We start from the raw sequence: 24,352 nt of genomic DNA on the forward strand, positions 1-24,352 counted from the left end.
CCCAGAGTCATTTGTGGAAACAGGAATTAGTCTGTGGAAACTTCTTCCAAAACTTAGTGTTCACTTGAAAGAGGTTTAGCCAATAAGCCAATAAATGTAAAATAACTAAGATAATTAATATGAGAAGGCAGAGAGGCAGAAAAGAGAAACCAAAAAAAAATGAGACAAAGATAGAAAGCAAATAGAAAATCAATAGATCTCAAGCTCTATTACAAAGCTGTCATCATCAAGACAGCATGGTACTGGCACAAAAACAGACACATAGATCAATGGAACAGAATAGAGAGCCCAGAAATAGACCCTCAACTCTATGGTCAACTAATCTTCGACAAAGCAGGAAAGAATATCCAATGGAAAAAAGACAGCCTCTTCAACAAATGGTGTTGGGAAAATTGGACAGCCACATGCAGAAAAATGAAATTGGATCATTTCCTTACACCACACACGAAAATAGACTCAAAATGGATGAAGGATCTCAATGTGAGAAAGGAATCCATCAAAATCCTTGAGGAGAACACAGGCAGCAACCTCTTCGACCTCAGCCGCAGCAACATCTTCCTAGGAACATCGCCAAAGGCAAGGGAAGCAAGGGCAAAAATGAACTATTGGGATTTTATCAAGATCAAAAGCTTTTGCACAGCAAAGGAAACAGTTAACAAAACCAAAAGACAACTGACAGAATGGGAGAAGATATTTGCAAATGACATATCAGATAAAGGGCTAGTGTCCAAAATCTATAAAGAACTTAGCAAACTCAACACCCAAAGAACAAATAATCCAATCAAGAAATGGGCAGAGGACATGAACAGACATTTCTGCAAAGAAGACATCCAGATGGCCAACAGACACATGAAAAAGTGCTCCACATCACTCGGCATCAGGGAAATACAAATCAAAACCACAATGAGATACCACCTCACACCAGTCAGAATGGCTAAAATTAACAAGTCAGGAAATGACAGATGCTGGCGAGGATGCGGAGAAAGGGGAACCCTCCTACACTGTTGGTGGGAATGCAAGCTGGTGCAACCACTCTGGAAAACAGCATGGAGGTTCCTCAAAATGTTGAAAATAGAACTACCCTATGACCCAGCAATTGCACTGCTGGGTATTTACCCTAAAGATACAAACGTAGTGATCCGAAGGGGCACGTGCACCCGAATGTTTATAGCAGCAATGTCTACAATAGCCAAACTATGGAAAGAACCTAGATGTCCATCAACAGACGAATGGATAAAGAAGATGTGGTATATATACACAATGGAATACTATGCAGCCATCAAAAGAAATGAAATCTTGCCATTTGCGACGACGTGGATGGAACTAGAGGGTATCATGCTTAGCGAAATAAGTCAATCGGAGAAAGACAACTATCATATGATCTCCCTGATATGAGGGAGAGGAGATGCAACATGGGGGGTTAAGGGGGTAGGAGAAGAGTAAATGAAACAAGATGGGATTGGGAGGGAGACAAACCATAAGTGACTCTTAATCTCACAAAACAAACTGAGGGTTAATGGGGGGAGGGGGGTTGGGGGGGTGGGATTATGGACATTGGGGAGGGTATGTGCTATGATGAGTGCTGTGAAGTGTGTAAACCTGGCGATTCACAGACCTGTACCCCTGGGGATAAAAATATATTATATGTTTATAAAAAATAAAATTAAAAAAAATTAATAAATAAGAAGTGACTTCTCTATGCTCTTGAGTATCCCAATCTATAAAAAAGATATGTTCTTCCATTTATTTAATATCTGCTCATTTTTTTTCCTATGTAGCTGTGTTATATATCTTTGATTAGATTTATGCCCAGGTGTGAAGCTTTGAAAGTCTACTTTAATTAGTAACTTTAAAATTATATAAAAATATAATTGGATTTTATATATTAAATATGTATATATGGAATGACTTTTATGAATGACTGGTGCCATTTCTTCATATATTTGGTAGAATTCACTGGTGAGGCCATGTGGCCCAAGTGCTCCATGGTAGAAAATTCTTAAATACAGATTTAAAGTTTTAAGTATATAGGACTATTCTTTTTATTCATGTGTCCATTTGGGTAAGTTTATTTTTGCTAGGAATTTGTCTATTTAATCTAAATATTTACTTCTAAAATTTACTAGCCTACTCATATATGTCAACTAACTAGAATTTAAATAAAAACTTGAACTAAATAAAACGTTCATCATCACTAGCCATCAGGGAGATTCAAATTAAAACCACATTGAGATACCACTTTACACCACTTAGAATGGCCAAAATTAGCAAGACAGGAAACAACATGTGTTGGAGAGGATGTGGAGAAAGGGGAACCCTCTTACACTGTTGGTGGGAATGCAAGTTGGTGCAGCCACTTTGGAGAACAGTGTGCAGATTCCTCAAGAAATTAAAAATAGAGCTTCCCTATGACCCTGCCATTGCACTACTGGGTATTTACCCCAAAGATACAGAAGTAGTGAAAAGAAGGGCCATCTGTACCCCAATGTTTATAGCACCAATGGCCATGGTCATCAAACTGTGGAAAGAACCAAGATGCCCTTCAACAGACGAATGGATAAGGAAGATGTGTTCCGTATACACTATGGAGTATTATGCCTCCATCAGAAAGGGTGAATACCCAACTTTTGTAGCAACATGGACAGGACTGGAAGAGATTATGCTGTGTGAAATAAATCAAGCAGAGAAAGTCAATTATCATATGGCTTCACTTATTTGTGGAGCATAACAAATAGCATGGAGGACAAGGGGAGATGGAGAGGAGAAGGGAGTTGAGGAAAATTGGAAGGGGAGGTGAACCATGAGAGACTATGGATTCTGAAAAACAATCTGAGGGTTTTGAAGGGGCGGGGGGGTGGGAGGTTGGGGGATCCAGGTGGTGGGTATTGTAGAGGGCATGGATTGCATGGAGCACTGGGTGTGGTGCAAAAATAATGAATACTGTTACGCTGAAAAAATAAAAAATAAAAAAAAAACCTTGAACTAAATAAAGTAAAATAAAATAGGGGCACCTGGGTGGCTCAGTCAGTTAAGCATTTTGGCTCAGGTCATGATATATTGGTGAGATTGAGCCCCAGGTTGGGCTCCACGCTCAGTGCAGAGTCTGCTTGAGATTCTCTAGTTCTCTCACTCTGTCCCTCCCCCTGCTCATGCACACATGCACACATGCTCTCTCACTCCCTCAAATAACCAAATAAAAAAAATTTAGAAACAAATAAAATATAATAAAATTTACTAGCCTAAATTTGTTAATATCTTCTTACATATTTTTAATGTATATAGATTCTGTAATGTCCCTTTTTCTTTCCTAACATTATTTATTCTTTCCATTTCTCTCTTTTTTATTAGTCTTAGTGATGGGTTATGTTTGCTATAAAATATTTTTAACATCACTTGGTTTAAGGAAAGCAAGAAAGAAGGGGTAGTTTCATCCCTTGGAAAACATCATTTAATAAATAATAGGTAAAAGAAAAATATTTTCTCCTTTTTGAAGATAAATCTTAAAGATATAAAAGAAATTAAACATCATTAAAAATTATCCCAAAATATACATGGAGAGAATAAGAGAATACATAATCTCTCTGAACTATTTTTAGTATAGATTTTCATATAAGATTTATTAGATTTAGTATAGATTTAGTATAGATTTTCATATAAGAAAATCATTAGGACACTAAAAGAACCATAGCTATTACATGAGGACCATTTCTAAGGATTTTAGGAAACCTTAAAAATAGGATCTCTTACACTGAAGATAGGAAAATGTTCTAAATTTCAAAACCAGAAAGAAATACATATGCCAAGAAAAAAAAAATTATTATCAAATTGACCTTACCTTCTTTATCAAGAGGAAGGCTGGACTGCTGAAAATGGTTTGCACAATATCTTTTATGGCTTTGAAATTCAATACATTTCAGTAATGTATTTTATGGTTTTATTGGAAATTCTATCAAATATTAAAAGAACATATACCTTCAAATTTGCACAAGAGTTTCCAGAGAAAAGAAAAATAAGGGATCATGTTTTAATTCATTGTACAAGGTTAGGATGGCCATCATACCAATGTTGATGGGGAAAGTAAAAAGAAAGGAAAATTACACTTTGAGCAGACTCAGGAAAACAGGTAGAAAATTCTCAAAAAAAAAAAAAAATAGCAAACTGCATCTATTAATCTATGAAACCCCACCATAATGAAGTCAGTTTTATTCAGGAAGGAAAAGTTGGTTTCATATAAGAAAACAATTGATGTTATTAACTTCATTAATAAATTAAGAGAAGAAAAATATTATATGATACTAATAGATCAGAAAATAATTTAAATGTAACATCAACTCATGATTTTAAAAAATAGAGAAGTTACTAATCTGATAAAATATATAGAGAGTAAACATAGTTATTGTGATTATTTCGAGAGTATTCCTTGTAAGTTCAGAAACAAAATAATAATGCTATTTATACTCTTCTGTACTTAACATCATATTGGTGATCCTAACCAATGCAAGAAGATAGTGGAAAAAATATAATAGTATAAGGATTGAAAAGAAGTAACAATACTCGGGGTGCCTGGGTGGCTCAGTGGGTTAAAGCCTCTGCCTTCAGCTCAGGTCATGATCTCAGCGTCCTGGGATCGAGCCCTGCATCGGGCTCTCTGCTCAGTGGGGAGCCTGCTTCCCTCTCTCTCTGCCTGCCTCTCTGCCTACTTGTGATCTCTCTGTCAAATAAATAAATAAAATATTAAAAAAAAAAGAAGTAACAATACTACCATTTTATTTGCAGATTACATAGTTTTCTATGTAAAGCACCTAAAATAATCTATAGATAAATTATTACAATTAATAAAGTAATTAGGCATAATTTTTAGATTAAATAAATCAATATCAAAAGTCATTGTGAGGGGCGCCTGGGTGGCTCAGTGGGTTAAGCCTCTGCCTTCAGCTCAGGTCATGATCTCAGGGTCCTGGGATCGAGCCCCACATCGGGCTCTCTGCACAGCAGGGAGCCTGCTTCCCCCTCTCTCTCTGCCTGCTTCTCTGCCTACTTGTGATCTCTCTCTCTCTCTCTGTTGAATAAATCAATAAAATCTTTAAAAAAAAAAGTCATTGTGAATTTAGTTTCCAGTGATAATGGAATAACAGGGATGGTATTTTTTTCTCTTACCTTGAACAACTAGAAAACTGAACAAAATATATGAAGCAATGGTTTTCATACACTGGACAACACGCAGTGCAAGACAGGGATACCCAAGAGAAGGGAAACAAGTGAGGTGAGCTCCAGGTACCTGTGTTCAGTGCCTAGAGAGCTTCCAGACCACAGGATGAGGAGAGGGAGCCAAACCAGAGCTTGCGGTCATCCTAAATTGAAAAGACAGTTCATAATTTGGGACAGAATACTAAAGAGGAGATATATGAAAAGTTCCCTAATGTGGGGAAGGAAACAGACATTCATGAGGCCCAGAGAACTCCCATCAAAATCAATAAAAGCAGACCTACACCAAGACATATTGTAATTAAATTTACAAAATATAGTGATAAAGAAAATATCTTAAAAGCAGTAGACAAAAGAAGTCATTAACTTAAAAGGGAAATATCCATAAGGATAGCTAGAGATTTTTCAATAGAAATTTGGCAAGACAGAAGGGAGTGGCATGATATTTTCAAAGATTTGAACGTGAATATTCTGCAGGCAAGAATACTCTATCTGGCAAGGCTGTCATTCAGAATAGAAAGAGAGATAAAGAATTTTTCAGACAAAAACTAAAGAGCTTGGGTGGCTCAGTGGGTTAAGCCTCTGTCTTCGGTTCAGGTCATGATCTCCGGGTCCTGGGATCAAGCCCTGCATCCAGCGCTCTGCTCAGCAGGGAGCCTGCTTCTCCCTCTCTCTCTGCCTGCCTTTCTGCCTACTTGCGATCTCTCCCTCTCTGTCAATAAATAAATAAAATCTTAAAAAAAAAAAACAACAACACTAAAGGAGTTCATAACCACTAAACCAGCCCTGAAAGAAATATTAAAGGGGAGGGGTACCTGGGTGGCTCTGTCAGTTAGGCATCAGACTCTTGATTTCAGCTCAGCTAATGATGTCAGGGTTGTAAGATCAAGCCCTGAATTGGGCTGTGCCCTGAGTGTGGAGCCTGCTTAAGATTTTCTTTCTCCCTCTCTCTCTGCCCCTGACTCCCTGCTCATGCTCTCTCTCTCTTTCAGAAGGAAGGAAGAAATGTTAAAGACACATCTTTGAATGGAAAGGAGAAACCAAAAGTAACAGTGTAAAAGTAGGAAACACAAAAGCAGTAAAAATGAATTTTTTTTAAATCAGTCAAGGAACTCACACACATGAAAAGGATATAAAAAAATAATGAAACATACATAAATGTGGGGAGGAGAAAAGAATGGGCTCAAACTTAAATGACCATCCACTTAATATAGGCAGATATTTGCAGAAGAGATTATATACAAACCTAATGGCAACCACATATCAAAAACTAATAAACATGCAAAGAATAAAGAGGAAGAAATCCAAATATATCACTAAAGAAAATAAGTAAAACATGAAAGAGAGAAATACAAGAAAGGATCAGAAACAATCTCCAGAAACAACCACAAAACAAGCAATAAAATGGCAACAAATACATATGTATCAATGATTACTTATAATGTAAATGGACTAAATGCTCCAGTCAAAAGACATAGGGTATCAGAATGGATAAAAAAACAAGATCCATCTTTAAGAATTTACCCAAGAAAAAAATCAAAGTATGTATCCACAAAGAGACCTATACATATACCAGTTTAATTCATAATTGTCAAAATCTGGAAAAAACATGAATATCTATCAACTGGTGAATGAATAAACAGATTGTGGTACAACCACATAATGTGACACCACTTGGCAATAAAAAAGAAAAGAGGGGCACCCAGGTGGCTCAGTCAGTTGAGCATCCATCTCTTGATTCTGGCTCAGGTTGTGATAATCAGGATCACAAGATCGAACCCCACATCAGGCTCTGTGCTCAGCTCCGAGTGTGCTTGAGATTCTCTCTCTTCCTCTGCCCCTCCCCCCTTGGCAGGCAAGCACTCTCTCTTTCTCTCTCTCTCTCAAATAAATAAAAAAATAAAATCTTAAAAAAAAAAAAACCTACTGCTATATACAGCAGCAAGCATGAGTCATGATAGTATTGCTACAAATGAAAGAAGATAGGCACAAAAGGCTTCATCAATGTTATTATATTTATTTTAACATACTGAAAAAGGCAAAATTACAGGCACAGAAATGAGATTAGCAGTTTTCTAGGGCTGGGGTGAGAAGAGTGCATTGACCACAAACTAGAAAAAGGAAACTTCTGGAAACATTCTATATCTTGTTTATGGTGGTTATAAACATATGTAACTATATGCTTTAAAATAATGGATTTTGCTGTATGTAAAATATACATCAAGAAACATGATTTTAAGAAAGAAAAATGATAAAGGATGAATGAAATAATAGTAGAATGAAAAAAAGGATATAAACAAATTCAGTAGACATTCAAAGGAAAATAAACAAAACTACGAATATATTTGTGATAATAAATTTGAAAACAGAAATCAAAGGACAAATTTCTGTTAAAATATAACTTAACCAAAAGCTGATGGAATATAAAATATCATGAAAAAAATCCTAAAGCCTGAGAGAAATGAAACCTATATTAAAGGTATTCCCTCAAAGGTAAGCTATGTGGGTGTGTTCCATCAAATTTCCATAAAACAGAATTATTTCAATCATACTGCACTCTGGAGCTAAAGTGGGTAATTGTGCATTATACAAACATAGAGAGATGAGGAAGTAAGAAAATATAATCAAACCCATGTTTTGCGTGGAATGCATGTGCCCTGACATGGGACTTTTTATCCTGAAGGGATGCCTTTTTCTACTTTAAACAAAGATCATGTTATCTTATGAACTATAAGCCCTGTTATCAACCTTCTACCAACAGTAGAAAGTTGGGTCACATGATGTCTACAATTATTCCATGTCTATAACACATAAGTTTATGACAATCTATCAAATTATCATCTTTGCATGAAGTGGCACTTCTTCCTAATTTCTATATGCATGTGCCATTCAATCATGCCCTTTCCTTTAAAAAAATATAAGAAAAATCAAGAAGTGTAGGGGATTTGTTCAGTCACACTGCCTCCTTCCTCTAAAGTGTCTTCTTATGGATCTCTAAGTGCTCACAGATTATCACAAATCTGACTTTCACTTGATGTTTAGCAAGAGTACTTAGCATTCAGTAAGTGCACATGGAGAGTTCTTACATAGTACTTATAAAATACCTAAATAATAGTTAGATAGTGTTAAATATTTATGATAGCCCTTAGCAGAATGGCATCTCTGTAAAATTGCCTGTGATGAAAATTTATTTTAAAGACATTTTCTTATCTATAAGACCTTTCTTATCTTTGAGACCTTTCTTATTATAAGCTTCAGTAATTTTACAGAAGATAAAATACCAATCAAATTAAATTCTTTGTAGTCTTTCCAAATTCCCTCCTGATATTGGTTTCCTCATATTTTGAGTGGGAATAATAATGCCAGCTCTCCCTACCTTAGTGGATAAAGTATAAAGTAATGGGGCTGTAACAGTCATGGCAATAATCTTTGTTGAAGATGAGAATGTTATGGGCTGACTTGGGCCCCCTCCAAATTCATATGTTGAAATCTTAATTCCCAAAAACTCAGAATGTGACTATATCAGGAAGCAGGGTTTTCAAAGAGGTAATTAAGTTAAAATAAGATCATTAATGTGGATCCTGTTCTATTATGACTGGTGTCCTTATAAGAAATGATTAAGAAACAGACACACAGGGAGGGAAGACCATGTGAAGACATAGGGAAAAGACACCCACCTACAGAAAGGACAGAAGCCTCATAAGAAATCAACCCTGACCACACATTGATCTCAGACTTCTAGAATCCAGAATTAGAAGAAAATATATTTCTGTTGTTTAAGCCATCCAGTTTGTGGTACTCTGTAATTGCAGTCCTTACAGTGAATTAATAAAAAAATAGAATGATATAAAAACACTTCAAAAATTAAAACTCTAAGATAAAGTAATATTGCCCAAACAGTGACAAAAATAATGCTGATGCCCATATCTATATGCACTGATTTTTCTCTTAAAGGTTGTTTTCTGTACAAAAGTTTAGAGTGATGGAACACCTTGCCTCTAATCATGCAGGGATTTAGGGATTTAGATCTAGCTAGCTCCAGAATTACCACGCTTTTTTGAATCATAGATTCTGTAGAACACACTATCTTGAAAATGAGCCTGGTGGCGGGTAATAAGGAGGGCACATATTGCAATAAGCACTGGGTGTTATACATAAAAATGAATCTTGGAACAGTACATCAAAAACTAATGAACCAGGAAGAAATCGACAACCTAAATAGACCGATATGTAGTAACGAGATTGAAGCAGTGATCAAAAACCTCCCAAAAAACAAGAGCCCAGGACCTGACGGATTCCCTGGGGAATTCTACCAAGCTTTCAAAGAATAAATAACACCTATTCTCCTGAAGCTGTTTCAAGAAAAAATTGAAGCAGAAGGAAAACTTCCAGACTCTTTCTATGAAGCCAGCATTACCCTGATCCCCAAACCAGGCAAAGACCCTACCAAAAAGGAGAATTTCAGACCAATATCACTGATGAATATGGATGCTAAGATTCTCAACAAGATCCTAGCAAACAGGATCCAACAGCACATTAAAAAGATTATACACCATGACCAGGTGGGATTCATTCCTGGGCTACAAGGATGGTTCAACATTTGCAAATCAATCAATGTGATAGAACAAATTAATAAGAAAAGAAGGAAGAAACACAAGGTCCTCTCAATTGATGTAGAAAAAGCATTTGACAAAATCCAGCATCCGTTCCTGATCAAAACGCTTCAAAGTATAGGGATAGAGGGAACATTCCTGAACTTCATCAAATCTATCTATGAAAAACCCACAGCAAATATCATCCTCAATGGGAAAAAGCTTGCAGCTTTCCTGTTGAGTTCAGGAACACGACAAGGATGCCCACTCTCACCACTCTTGTTCAACATAGTATTGGAAGTCCTAGCAACAGCAATCAGACAACAAAGAGAAATAAAAGGTATCCAAATTGGCAAGGAAGAAGTCAAACTCTCTCTTCGCAGATGACATGATTCTTTATATGGAAAACCCAAAAGACTCCACCCCCAAACTACTAGAACTCATACAGCAATTCAGTAATGTGGCAGGATACAAAGTCAATGTACAGAAATCAGTGGCTTTCTTATACACTAACAATGAAAATACAGAAAGGGAAATTAGAGAATCGATTCCATTTACTATAGCTCCAAGAATCATAAGATACCTGGGAATAAACCTAACCAAAGAGGTAAAGGATCTGTACTCGAGGAACTACAGAACACTCAGGAAAGAAATTGAAGAAGACAAAAAAAGATGGAAGACCATTCCATGCTCTTGGATCGGAAGAATAAACATTGTTAAAATGTCTATACTGCCTAGAGCAATCTATACTTTTAATGCCATTCCAATCAAAATTCCACTGGTATTCTTCAAGGAGCTGGAGCAAATAATCCAAAAATTTGTATGGAACCAGAAGAGACCCTGAATCACTAAGGAAATGTTGAAAAACAAAAATAAAACTGGGGGCATCACGTTATCTGATTTCAAGCTTTACTACAAAGCTGTGATCACCAAGACAGCATGGTACTGGCATAAAAACAGACACATAGACCAGTGGAACAGAGTAGAGAGCCCAGATATGGACCCTCACTCTATAGTCAGTTAATCTTTGACAAAACAGGAAAAAATATACAGTGGGAAAAAGTCTCTTCAATAAATGGTGCTGGGAAAACTGGGCAGCTATATGTAGAAGAATGAAACTCAACCATTCTCTTACACCGTACACATAGATAAACTCAAAATGGATAAAAGACCTCAACGTGAGACAGGAATCCATCAGAATCCTAGAGGAGAACATAGGCAGTAATCTCTTCGATATCAGCCACAGCAACTTCTTTCAAGATACGTTTCCAAAGGCAAAGGAAACAAAAGCCAAAATAAACTTTTGGGACTTCATCAAAATCAAAAGCTTCTGCACAGCAAAGGAAACAGTCAACAAAACAAAGAGGCAATCCACAGAATGGGAGAAGATATTTGCAAATGACAGTACAGACAAAAGATTGATATCCAGGATCTACAAAGAATTCCTCAAACTCAACACACACAAAACAGATAATCATATCAAAAAATGGGCAGAAGATATGAACAGACACTTCTCCAATGAAGACATACAAATGGCTATCAGACACATGAAAAAATGTTCATCATCACTAGCCATCAGGGAGATTCAAATCAAAACCACATTGAGATATCACCTTACACCAGTTAGAATGGCCAAATTTAGCAAGACAGGAAACAACATGTGTTGGAGAGGATGTGGAGAAAGGGGAACCCTCTTACATAGTTGGTGGGAATGCAAGTTGGTGCAGCCTCTTTGGAGAACAGTGTGCAGATTCCTCAAGAAATTAAAAATAGAGCTTCCCTATAACCCTGCCATTGCACTACTGGGTATTTACCCCAAAGATAGAGATGTAGTGAAAAGAAGGGCCATCTGTACCCCAATGTTTATAGCAGCAATGGCCACGGTCGCCAAACTGTGGAAAGAACCAAGATGCCCTTCAACGGATGAATGGATAAGGAAGATGTGGTCCATATACACTATGGAGTATTATGCCTCCATCAGAAAGGGTGAATACCCAACTTTTGTAGCAACATGGGCGGGACTGGAAGAGATTATGCTGAATGAAATAAGTCAAGCAGAGAGAGTCAATTATCATATGGTTTCACTTATTTGTGGAGCATAACAAATAGCATGGAGGACATGGGGAGTTAGGAGAAGGGAGTTGGGGGAAATTGGAAGGGGAGGTGAACCATGAGAGACTATGGACTCTGAAAAACAATCTGAAGGGTTTGAAGAGGTGGGGGGGTGGGAGGTTTGGGGAACCAGGTGGTGGGTATTAGAGAGGGCACGGACTGCCTGGAGCACTGGGTGTGGTACAAAAACAATGAATACTGTTATGCTGAAAATAAATTAAAAAAATGATTAAAAAAAACAACTAATGATGTATGGTGACTAACTTAACATAATAAAAATAAATAAATAAATACATAAATAAATATAATATTCTTATTTTTGTAATGATTGTTAGTTGATTAACAGAAGCATTATATTCTAAATGCCTAACTTTATTAAAAATTTCCATATGATAACATAAAATTCTCTGTTGTATCACAATAAAATCAAGTCAAAATTTTGGTGTTTTAAAAATATTCTTTATTATAGTTACAGCTTTGGCTTTTTAAGAAAATCAAAGCTAAACTGGATTTATTTTTCAAAAAGTAATGGTAAACTTTTTAGGGTAACCTTATCTGATATTTTCATTTTCTGCAGGAATTTGGAGTCATAAATTCACAAGAGTAACACAGCTTTATGGAAGTGATTCCCTCCTAGTCCAGTTTTCTCACCTTTCAGATAAGGTTAAAAAAAAAAATCTCTGGAAAGCAGTTGGTTTAGGAAGCCCTGGAAGGTACAGGTTTCCCTGTGAGATCTCTATCTTCTCACCACTAAAAATAATAAAACATTTTATAAGCAGTGTGAAGCAATGGTTCAGAGCACAGCTTCTAGAGCCAGATAACCTGAGTTTCAAAAGAGAAAAGTGAGAGAATCTCAATAACTATTTTGAGTTCACAGACACGTTTCCTCAGGATATTTGTCACAATAAGAAAAATGAAACAGAATCCATACACAAATTTAGTTTTAGTAGGCTTTTAAAACTTAAGAAAAGACTTCTATTTCTAGCCAAGACAAACTGGGATTGGATCTACCCTCCCTCCTGAACAAATACAGAGTAGGACAATTTTCATTGGGTATCAGGCAATGCAGCATGGTGATTCTTGAAATATGAGAAAGAAATACCATTTTAATGCTGATTAAAAGAAACCTAGAGTTTCAATGTTAATATCAGTCAAAGTAGATTTCAGAGCAAAGAATATTACCAGAGACAAGGAAAGGCATTTCCTAATGATAAAGGATTCAATTAATGGAGAATACAGAATAAGTATAAATATTTAAATGCTTAGCAACAGAGCTTCAAAAGACAAAGCAAAAACTGATAGAAACACAAGAGGAAATAGACAACTCCACAATTACAGTTAGAGATTTCAATACTTGTCTCTTAATAATTAATAGAACAAGCATAAGGAATAGAATAGTAAGGAATCGGTAAGGAAATAGAAAACTTGAACATTATCAAACTCAACTTGATCGACATTTATAGAACACTTTATTCAACAATAGCAGAAAATACATTTTTTTTCAAGAGCATGTGGAACATTGATCAAAATAGAGTATATGATGAGATAAAGCAAGTTTCCATAAGTCAAAACAATTCAAGTCAACAAAACACATTAATACCTGGTCAAAGTGCCTCACAACCCTGACAGCTTAGTTGAGGGAGGGCCACATGCTTCAGGCTAAGAAAATTCAAACCCATCGCTGAGACTTTTCTGCTGGAGCTGGCCGACAAGCTAGGATTTTGTTTCTCATGTCATAATGTACATCTGGGGCCTCCAAGGTTTCTTTTTCCACCTCTTAGAGGAAATTTATGAAGCATAGAATAGAATAAGGCCCACAAAAAGATGCAAAACTGAGAGACAGGAGAAAACAAAAAGATAGACTTAAAAAAAAAAACAAAACTTTAGATTCTAGATTCATTATTCAGATATCAGTTCATTACACTTAGTTGCTAATTTTGCATTTATTAGTTTGTTTTGGATTTTTTTATTACTTGAAACTGTAATCATCTTCACTATAATAGTAACATTATGGCTCTGTGGCTTCTTCCCATCTTCAGCTAAACATTGATCCACAAACAGCTAATATTCCTAGAGGGGTGTCCTTGTTGAAATTTACAATGTCTCTGGAATCAGACAAGTCACATCTGCACTGAATCCAGGCTCTAAGTGTAGATTTCTAGTTGTTTGCACTCACACAATTTACATATATATTAATCCCAACCTCTTCTTCTGTACCATGTGGATACTAATATCCATATTTTGAGGAAAGGTGTCAACACAAACTTATGAAACTTAGGAGGCCTCTAAAACTTAAAATTTGTAAGTGTAGCAAAGGTGCTAGCTAAGATTGCTCTATTCCTTCAAATTTTTGTGAATCTGACTTAAATCCTATATTATATACTTGTGGGAATTCTAACACCCCTTATAAAACTTCCTAGATATTTGAGACACCAAAAAGTGAATAAGCATGTGTGTAACAGTGCTATCATATAATAGAACCCCACAAGACATAGCCACTTTGTTAAAAATATATATATGTTGTTATATATATTATATATTCACATATAAATACATTTATATTAATATATTTATATAAAATATGTATCTATATAAAAACATATCTTTATAAAATATGTAATATATAAATACAAAAAATATATGTATTTATATGGAATAGCTGGCCAGGTGTTTAGGTTGTTTAGAAGAGCTTGATGAAGTATCACAGCATTGCCTTCAGGCACATGGCCAGGAACATAAGAGACTCTCCAGTGACTCAGGTCCCAGGGCAGGATGAACTCACTCAGCAACATCCAATTGTCCATACCCATGAGGTTATAAAAGCCCAAAATAGGTGTAGGAACCAACTGGGCAGAAGAATTTGCTTAGATAGAGTAGGCAAGGTCCAGGAATAGAAACTAAAATAGGCAAAAACAGATGGGGTAGTTTTCAAGTCCACAGTTGATTAACCCTAGACTATTTGTCTTCTGTCTTTTGTGCTCATGATTCACTTGTGAATATTTTTGCCCAAACAAGAAATAGTTCTCTACAGATAGAGCAGTGTTCCTCAATCTTTTATTCACTATTGGTTACCTATGAAAGGGAAGTTCTTAGATATCTTTTTTTTTTAATTTTATAAACATATAATGTATTATTAGCCCCAAGGGTACAGGTCAGTGAATCGCCAGGTTTACACATTTCACAGCACTCACCATAGCACATACCCTCCCCAATGTCCATAACCCCACCACCCTCTCCCTCCCCCCTCCCCCTAGCCCCCTCAGTTTGTTTTGTGACATTAAGAGTCTCTTATGGTTTGTCTCCCTCCTGATCCCATCTTGTTTCATTCATTCTTTTCCTACCCCCCAAACCCCCCACGTTGCATCTCCACTTCCTCATATCAGGGAGATCATATGATAGTTGTCTTTGTCCGATTGACTTATTTTGCTAAGCATAATACCCTTAGCTATCTTTTTCTTAACCACTCACTCCCATAAAATTTTAACACAGCAGTATAGTACATATCTGTTTATGTGCCATGGCCCTTTGAAGGACCATAAACCAATACAATAATTAAGATATTTTTATTCCCTCTACAAGGACCAATTTTTACCCCCTTGGGGATAATATTCTCCCCCATTAAGAATGAATGAGACAGAACTTGATCTTTGCTGCCAAAAATCAGAGGTCTGTTTTCTAAACACTTTTCTGGTAACTACTCTTGTATCAGAATCTTTACATTGCTTTGGGTGGGCTAGCTAATAGGCCTAAAACATTTTTAGAGGATTGGAGAGGACAGGAAGTAGGGGGAAATGGGAAAGATGCTCTGTTAGAAAAAAATAATGACTAGCTAACAGTTATCAAGTGCTTTTTGTGTGCCAGACATTTTACAAAGTGCTTTACATATAATGTTTCATTCCAACCTCTCAAATTTCTCACTAGGGGTTTATTATTCTTCACATTGTAGAAAATAAAGCTGAGTCTTATTTAAGTTTTGTAACTTCTCCAGGATTGCACTTATCATTTAATATGCTGTTGCACTTTGATGAGGAAGATATAGAAGACTCAAAGGAGTCAGGGAATAATGTGCATACAAGTGATCAAAGAAATGTTCTAAAGATGAGGGAAAATTATATTGAATATCAGATTTCACAGAGAGCAGCCTAACCTAATGATGGAGCAGAAATGACAATCAAACCATATGGACACTCATTTGGTAGTGTGCACCTATATTTAACAGGGTCAGGTTTAGATGTTAAAATTTTAGATTTTAATGGAATGGGGGAATAGCCGCTGGTCCCATTTATCAGGATAAGGGACAGTAGAATGAAAGCTTCAGCTTGAATATAAGAGAATGTGCTCACTACAGTCCTGCCACTGTTGTTAAATTATTCAAGAGCTAAGAAGTTATATAAATCAGCCCATTAGTACTCAACAGATATCTAAGATGGTGCTCAAAGCATGATTCATCTCTTCCATTCACCCATTAGTATGGTGTCCTTAGATCTTGGGTAATTGAACCCAAATGACTATGAGAAATGAGATGTTTTATGAAATGGAAACTGAAATGAGAACTTTATCTTCTCTTAGAAGCCTTCTCCTATATGACCCTCATTCCACATCCAGAGGAAAAAAATTCCCCCTTTTTTTGAATTTCCAGAGCTCCTTCTGTGCATATCTTTTGCTATAATTTTACATTTTTATACTCGTTCTTCTAAAATGCTATAAAGGACAGCATGGTACTGGCATAAAAACAGACACATAGACCAGTGGAACAGAGTAGAGAGCCCAGATATGGACCCTCAACTCTATGGGCAAATAATCTTTGACAAAACGGGAAAAAATATACAGTGGAAAAAAGACAGTCTCTTCAATAAATGGTGCTGGGAAAATTGGACAGCTATATGTAGAAGAATGAAACTCAACCATTCTCTTACATCATACACAAAGATAAACTCAAAATGGATAAAAGACCTCAACGTGAGACAGGAATCCATCAGAATCCTTGAGGAGAACATAGGCAGTAATCTCTTCGATATCAGCCACAGCAACTTCTTTCAAGATATGTCTCCAAAGGCAAAGGAAACAAAAGCGAAAGTGAACTTTTGGGACTTCGTCAAGATCAAGATCTTCTGCACAGCAAAGGAAACAGTCAACAAAACAAAGAGGCAACCCACAGAATGGGAGAAGATATTTGCAAATGTCAGTACAGACAAAAGGTTGATATCCAGGATCTATAAAGAACACCTCAAACTCAACACACACAAAACAGACAATTATATAAAAAAATGGGCAGAAGATATGAACAGACACTTCTCCAATGAAGACATACAAATGGCTATCAGACACATGAAAAAATGTTCATCATCACTAGCCATCAGGGAGATTCAAATTAAAACCACATTGAGATACCACTTTACACCAGTTAGAATGGCCAAAATTAGCAAGACAGGAAACAACATGTGTTGGAGAGGATGTGGAGAAAGGGGAACCCTTTTACACTGTTGGTGGGAATGCAAGTTGGTGCAGCCACTTTGGAGAACAGTGTGCAGATTCCTCAAGAAATTAAAAATAGAGCTTCCCTATGACCCTGCCATTGCACTACTGGGTATTTACCCCAAAGATACAGATGTAGTGAAAAGAAGAGCCATCTGTACCCCAATGTTTATAGCAGCAATGGCCACGGTCGCCAAACTGTGGAAAGAACCAAGATGCACTTCAACAGACGAATGGATAAGGAAGATGTGGTCCATATACACTATTGTAGCAACATGGATGGGACTGGAAGAGATTATGCTGAGTGAAATAAGTCAAGCAGAGAGAGTCAATTATCATATGGTTTCACTTATTTGTGGAGCATAACAAATAGCATGGAGGACAAGGGGAGAGGAGAAGGGAGTTGGGGGAAATTGGAAGGGGAGGTGAACCATGAGAGACTATGGACTCTGAAAAACAATCTGAGGGTTTTGAAGGGGCGGGGGGTGGGAGGTTGGGAGAACCAGGTGGTAGGTATTAGAGAGGGCATGGATTGCATGGAGCACTGGGTGTGGTGCAAAAACAATGAATATTGTTACGCTGAAAAGAAATTAAAAAAAAAAAAATTGCAGCCCAGGGCCCAAATGTGGCCTGCTGCCTGTTTCTGTACGACCCACAAGAAACGATGTGTTTTACACTTTTATATAGTTGAAAAGAATCAAAAGAAGAAGAATGTTTTAATAACTTATACAACTCAAATTTCAGTGTTCATAAATTGAGATTTATTTGTACTAGTGCCACTCATTCTTTTATGTGTTGTCTATAGCTGTCTTAGTGCTGCAATAGTGGAGTAGCTGTGAAGGAAACTGTGTGGCCCAAAAAGCCTAAAACATTTGTAATCTGGCCAGTTACAGAAAGTTTCCCAACCTCTACTCTAGAACACTATAAATTTCCAGAGGCAATGGGCACATCTAAACACAACTTTGGTGCCCCACAATGCCTATAGCAGTGTCTTTAACAAAGTTGATGCCAACAAGATGATCATCTGTGACTTTGTTTAGAAAGCTAAGAATAAAGTTGCTCATATCAGAGGGAAAATTTGACCCCAATGGCTTTGTAATTGATACTGCATGAAATGCCAGATAGTGGCATCCACAGCAAATGGGACACATTATCCTAGATCCCAAATGAGTTTTTAACCTTCATCATTCCTACACCTCTTACTCCTGCCTTTCCTCCTCCACACTCTCAGCAATGGGCACTTCCTCTTGTTTCACAGAGAAAACAGGTATCAGTGGAAGCCCTCTGACTCCTGATCGCTAACTCCCAAATACAAATTAACCAAATGAGAATTAACATTCAATGGAGAGACAAAAGGACAGAAAGAGGGTGCCATTTTGAGGTTCTTGAATAAAGTGAGAAGACCCACAATTATCATATTACTTCTCCTCCATCTCCTACATGTGCTTTGTTTAATCATTTCCTCCCTCTTTTACCTTTTTAAAGTTTCTTGTCAGAGGTGAGGTACACTCACAGATGATACTGGCTTACTAGGTTTACAAAGGTTGAGTAGGGCCTTGTGTGTGTGTGTGTGTGTGTGTGTGTGTGCGTGTGTGCGTGCGTGTGTGTGTTGGGGTGGGGGCATATAAGAAGGCTCTTAATATGGAGACTTGCAAGTAACATCTGCACAGCAGACCGACATATCCCAATGACCCCAAATTCACATCAAAGCTACATTATCTTTCATTGATTGTTTTAGGGAACTGCTTTTCTTATATTAACTATATTTTTGATATTTTACACATTTATCACATTACTTGTTTACTTTATTTCTAAAATTTCAGAGAAAAAGTGCTGAATTTTTAGAATTAGAGAATTTTTGCCTTTGAATGAATGCCCATGTATACAAAATAAATTAGCAGTAACTGGATCTCAGCTCCTTAGCCAATAATGTCATTGTGAACAAACAACACTTGGTTATATCCTCACCAGGGTAAAACAAGAATTTTAGTTGACATTTCTTCACCCAATTATTTCCATTACTCAAGACAGTCTTTATATCCACAGGTAGTGATTGTAGCACAAATAAATATCTTCATCAGCCTTAAGAGCAACATTCTTCTCAGAATAGTGACGCATACAATTACTGAATATGGCTACATATACCACACATTTTAAGTGAGTCTTCAAATTGAAAATGATTTTGTTCCCAGTGGAAACTTGGTGATCTTTTACAAAATGTGGCTGATTAAAAATTGTGTTCCAAGGTTAAGATTCATGAATAGGTCCATAATTACAAACGATGTGACAAATGAAGAGTAAATGGTATTGTCTTCGACTACTCTCAGGCCATATGAAAGAAGATTGAGAAAAGGTGAGTTCTTTTTTGTTTGTTTTTTTCCTCTCTTTTTTAGAATTTATTATTTTTTATTTAAATTCAATTAATTAACATACAATATACTATTAGTTTCAGAGGTAGAGTTCAGTGATTCATCAGTCTTATATAAAACCAGTGCTCATTACGTCACATTTTCTCCTTAATGTCCATCACCCAGTTGTCGCATCCACCCATCCCTCTCTCCCTCTAGCAACCCTCAATTTGTTTCCTGTGACTAAGAGTCTCTTATTGTTTGCTAAAGGTGGGAAGTTCTATTACAGCAGTTCTCAACTCCAGTGAATATTCTGCTGTGACATAAAAATAAACTCACACCCCACACCCCAACCCAACCTCCAGCCTCCTACCCAGCATCACCAGTACATGTGTCGTCATCTTCTTCCTGGTTGCCAAGGCAATGCAGGTAATGCCTGCCATATCTGAGTTAAGTGGGAGAAAACACAGGCAAAGTTATTCTCTCTAAGTGATGCTCAGGATTCATCAAGTTGCCAGTTTTGAAGTTATTCCAGTTAATTGACCTAGTAATTTCTGCCAGGCCCCCTTCACCTCCTTATTCCTTACACTATAAATCATGGGGTTCAGCATGGGTGTCAACACAGCATAGAAGAGAGAGATCAACTTTTCCTGAAGAACAGAGGGGCCGGAGCGGGGCTGGATATAAGTGAAAATGGCCATGCCATAGCACAAGACAACCACTGTGAGGTGAGAGGCACAGGTGTGGAAGGCTTTCTTTCTTCCCTCTGTGGACTGGATCTTTAGGATGGTGGAGATGATCTGGATGTAGGACAGGAGAACCAGGCAGAAAGGTGTCATCAGGAGAACAATGCTAGAAACCATGATTGCGATCTCATTGGAGGAGGTGTCCACACAGGCCAGCCTGATCACAGCTAAAATTTCACATGATATGTGATCAATATACTTGTTTGTGCACATGGGTAGCTGAAATGTGATGGCAGTATGGATAAGAGAGTTGACAGAACCACTGACCCAGGATGTGATGGCCAACCTAGTACAGAGGCCTCCATGCATGATGACTGAGTATCGCAGGGGGTCACACACAGCCACATAGCGGTCATAGGCCATCACTGCCAATAGAACAAACTCAATCCCACCCCAGTCTAGGGAGAAAAATAACTGGGCTGCACAGCTCACAAATGGGATTGCTTTATGTGCTGCAAGAAGATGCACCAACATCTGAGGAATGATGCTTGTGGCACAGGAGACATCAATGAGGGAGAGGTTGGTGAGAAAGAAGTACATGGGAGTGTGGAGTCGGCCGTCAAGTCTGATGAGAAGAACAATGAGGAAGTTCCCCAGCACTGTCACTATGTACATGACTAAGAACAGGACAAAGAGGGAGACCTGTGTGTCCCAGTCATTGGACAGGCCAAGGAGAATAAATTCTCTCACCCATGTCTGGTTATCTGTTCCCATTAAAAAAATGTGAGAATCATTAATCTGCAGAATCAGAGATAACAAAAGTTGTTGAAGCAAAGAACCATTTTAGTGAATACATACTGTATAGAATTAGCTAGCCTTCACCAGATGTTTCAGACCATTTATGGGTGAAGATGACAGGCTTTATCCCAACATACCCACTTTGCATCAGAGTCAGGTCAGCACCTTCATAGGAACATGAGATGGTCTCAGGGAGACCCATTAAAGCCTGGAGATAATACAGTGCAATTTTAGGAGCTCACATCTTTACCACCATACCTCAAATTCCAGGGCAAGGAGAGTTTGGTAGGTGAGAATGGTAGGCAAAATGATAAACAATGAGGAAAATTTGGTTGGAAAGTTTATAAAAGCTACCCCTGACATATGTCAACTAGACACATCATAATGAAAAGGGTAAACTTATTACAAAAGAAAATATTGGGAAGAATCAGGTACTTGTGCAAGATCTGGAATCAGAGAATCTAATTTTCAAAAATGATTTTGTTTCTTACTTATTTACAATTATGTGATTTGGGTTAGGTGACAAGCTTTTATTTATAAAACAAAGGAATATCACCAAACTCACAAGTACCTTTAAGTTCAACTGTAGTTAGCTTATGGGGAAAGTACTTTGTGAACAAATACTGGTAGTAGTACTATAATAGTAGCAGTATTAGTAATAACATGACCTCTGTCTTGGGGTAGATAAGGTAGCAAACATGATTTTCTTCATGTATCCCATCCACAAATTCAAACCTAAATAAAATTGGAGACAATTGTCCACAGCACTAAGGGCTTAGGAATGGATGAGAGGCTTTGAAGACTTTTTTTTTTTTTTTTTTTTTTTTTACCTTTGATCCTCTTGGCCTTTAGTTTCTCAGCCTTCAGTGGGATCACAAAGGGAAAGGTATTGCAATGGTATCTTATTCTTTTTATTTTTCTCAATTACTACTATTAATAATTTACCCTTTGTATATGGGCTTAAGAGAAAATGAAGAAGGCTTGATTAAAAAAAAAAGGGGGGGGAAGGAAACACAAATGTTTAAGGGCCCTTTTTCATTATCCAAGGCAGAGAAGAAGGTATGAATTCATGTAGATGTACACTGGAATGGAGTTTCCTCCATTTCACTCAGGAAAGTGCTTTTTTCATAGAACTATTTTGTTATTATAACTGTTTTGAACATTAAACAAAAATAATTAAAATTTAAAAAATTTTTGAATCACTCCATTTTCACTAACTTTCCTTTTCTTGCAGTGCACAAAAAAAGGAAAATGAGAGCTAAAGGCAACAAGAGGAATTGAGGGCAGAAACAGAGCTACCTGCCAATCCCCAAACCCGTACAATTTTCAGGTAAGGGTCATTGAGCAGGAAAATGAAGACTCTCTATGTTTCAAGTCTCATTTCCTAAACAATAAAACAGAACAAGTCATTCCAGAAATGCCTTTCTCGTTTGTAATTTAGAAACATGTACTTTTATAAATTTCCTTAATTTCCTTCTGAAAACCTGATATGTTCTTTCAACAGTTCTTTCTTTCCTGCTATGTCATGAGACTTTCACCTCCACCCTTCACTTTGTTTTTCTATAATCACGATTAGTCTGAGAAAACATTTACCAGTGTTGATCAATGAACAGTTAAGAGTTAATCCTATTTAGTTTTCTCTCCCCTATAAATTTGTTTGTGTTCTCTTCTCAGTATTTGTTATAACTTTGGCTACTCTACCTTTTTGCCAGGGACCTAATGTTCCTTTAGTATACAATAAAATCTGGAGAAGAAGGTCAGTAAGATGGCAGAATAGGAGGCTCCTGAGGAAGCTTTCTCCTCTCATGGATGCATCAAATAAACAGCTATATACAGGGATCAAATCCCTCTAAGAGGAATCCAAAAAGTAGTTGAGCAACTCCTACACATAGGGTGATTGAGAAAATACCCACATCTTAACAGGTTGAAGATGCTGAGACATATTAGTGGCACAATCCCCACTATTAGCACAATTCCTTATAACCAGGAGAGAACTCACAACTCCCAGCTTCTGAGGATAAAATAATAGGACTGCATATCCAACACCCCAACTTTTAAGGCTGTCACCTGAGGGAATGACTCCCTAGTTCTCTGATCCAATAAAGCTCAGCATTCAAGCGTTCCCCAGGACCACAGAAAATAAAGAGACACTTATATTACACATACATAAAAATAAACTCAAAAGTGAATTAAAGACTAAACTGTAAGACATGAGAACTCCGAGAAGAAATCAGGGGGAAAACATTCTTGATATTGGTCTAGGCAGTGATTCTTTAAAAAATATTGACATCAAAAGCTCGAACAACCAAAGCAAAAGTAAAGAAGTGAGACTACATCAATTAAAAGGTTTTTCACAGCAAAGGAAACAATCAACAAAATGAAAGGACGGCCTAGGGATTGGGAGAAAATATTTGCAAACTATATATTTGATAAAGGCTTAATATCCAAACTATACAAAGAATGCATACAACTCAACAGCAAAAACAACAATCAGATTTTGAAAATTAGCAAAGCCCTGAACAGATATTTTTTCAAGAAGACATTCAGATGGCTAACAGATATATGAAAAGATATCTCAGCAACACCAATCATTAGGGAAATATATATCAAAACCATAATGAGATGCCACCTCAAACGTTAGAATGGTTATTAACAAAAAATAAAAAATAACAAGTGTTGACAGGATATGGAGAAAAGGGGACTCTTGTACATGGTTGTGGGAATGAAAGTTGGTTCAGCCAATAGGGAAAACAGAGAAGCATTTCCTTAAAAAAAAAAAAAAATTGAAAATAGAACCACCATGTGATCCAGCAATCCCACCTCTGGTATATACCTAAAGGAAATGAACTCAGTACCTTGAGTTCCCATTCATTGCAGCATTATTCACAATAGCCAAGATATGGAGACAAATTAGTATCTGTTGAATGGTTAAAGAAATTATGATACATATACATATGATGAAATATTTTTCAGCCTTAAAAAAAAAAAGTCCTGCCATTTGCAACAACATGGATAAACCTGGAGGACATTATGTTAAGTAAAATGAGCGAAAGACAGAAAGAAAAAACCTGCATGATCTCACTTATATGTAGAATCTAAAATGTCAAGTATGTAGAACAAGAGAGAAGAAGGGTAG

The 24,352-nt window shown here is 36.9% G+C and overlaps 1 protein-coding gene across 1 annotated transcript; it reads right to left on the reverse strand.

The window, feature by feature from the left end:
- Positions 1-20,238: 20,238 nt before the first annotated feature.
- Positions 20,239-21,192, reverse strand: LOC111152091 (olfactory receptor-like protein OLF3). The gene has a single exon (XM_022510398.1). The coding sequence runs from the start codon at positions 21,190-21,192 to the stop codon at positions 20,239-20,241; it is 954 nt and encodes a 317-aa protein (XP_022366106.1).
- Between the last annotated feature and the right edge of the window lie 3,160 nt (positions 21,193-24,352).

This window comes from Enhydra lutris, unplaced genomic scaffold (genome assembly GCF_002288905.1).
Source record: "Enhydra lutris kenyoni isolate GAN:26980312 unplaced genomic scaffold, ASM228890v2 scaffoldscaffold27, whole genome shotgun sequence".
Taxonomy (NCBI): Eukaryota; Metazoa; Chordata; class Mammalia; order Carnivora; family Mustelidae; genus Enhydra; species Enhydra lutris.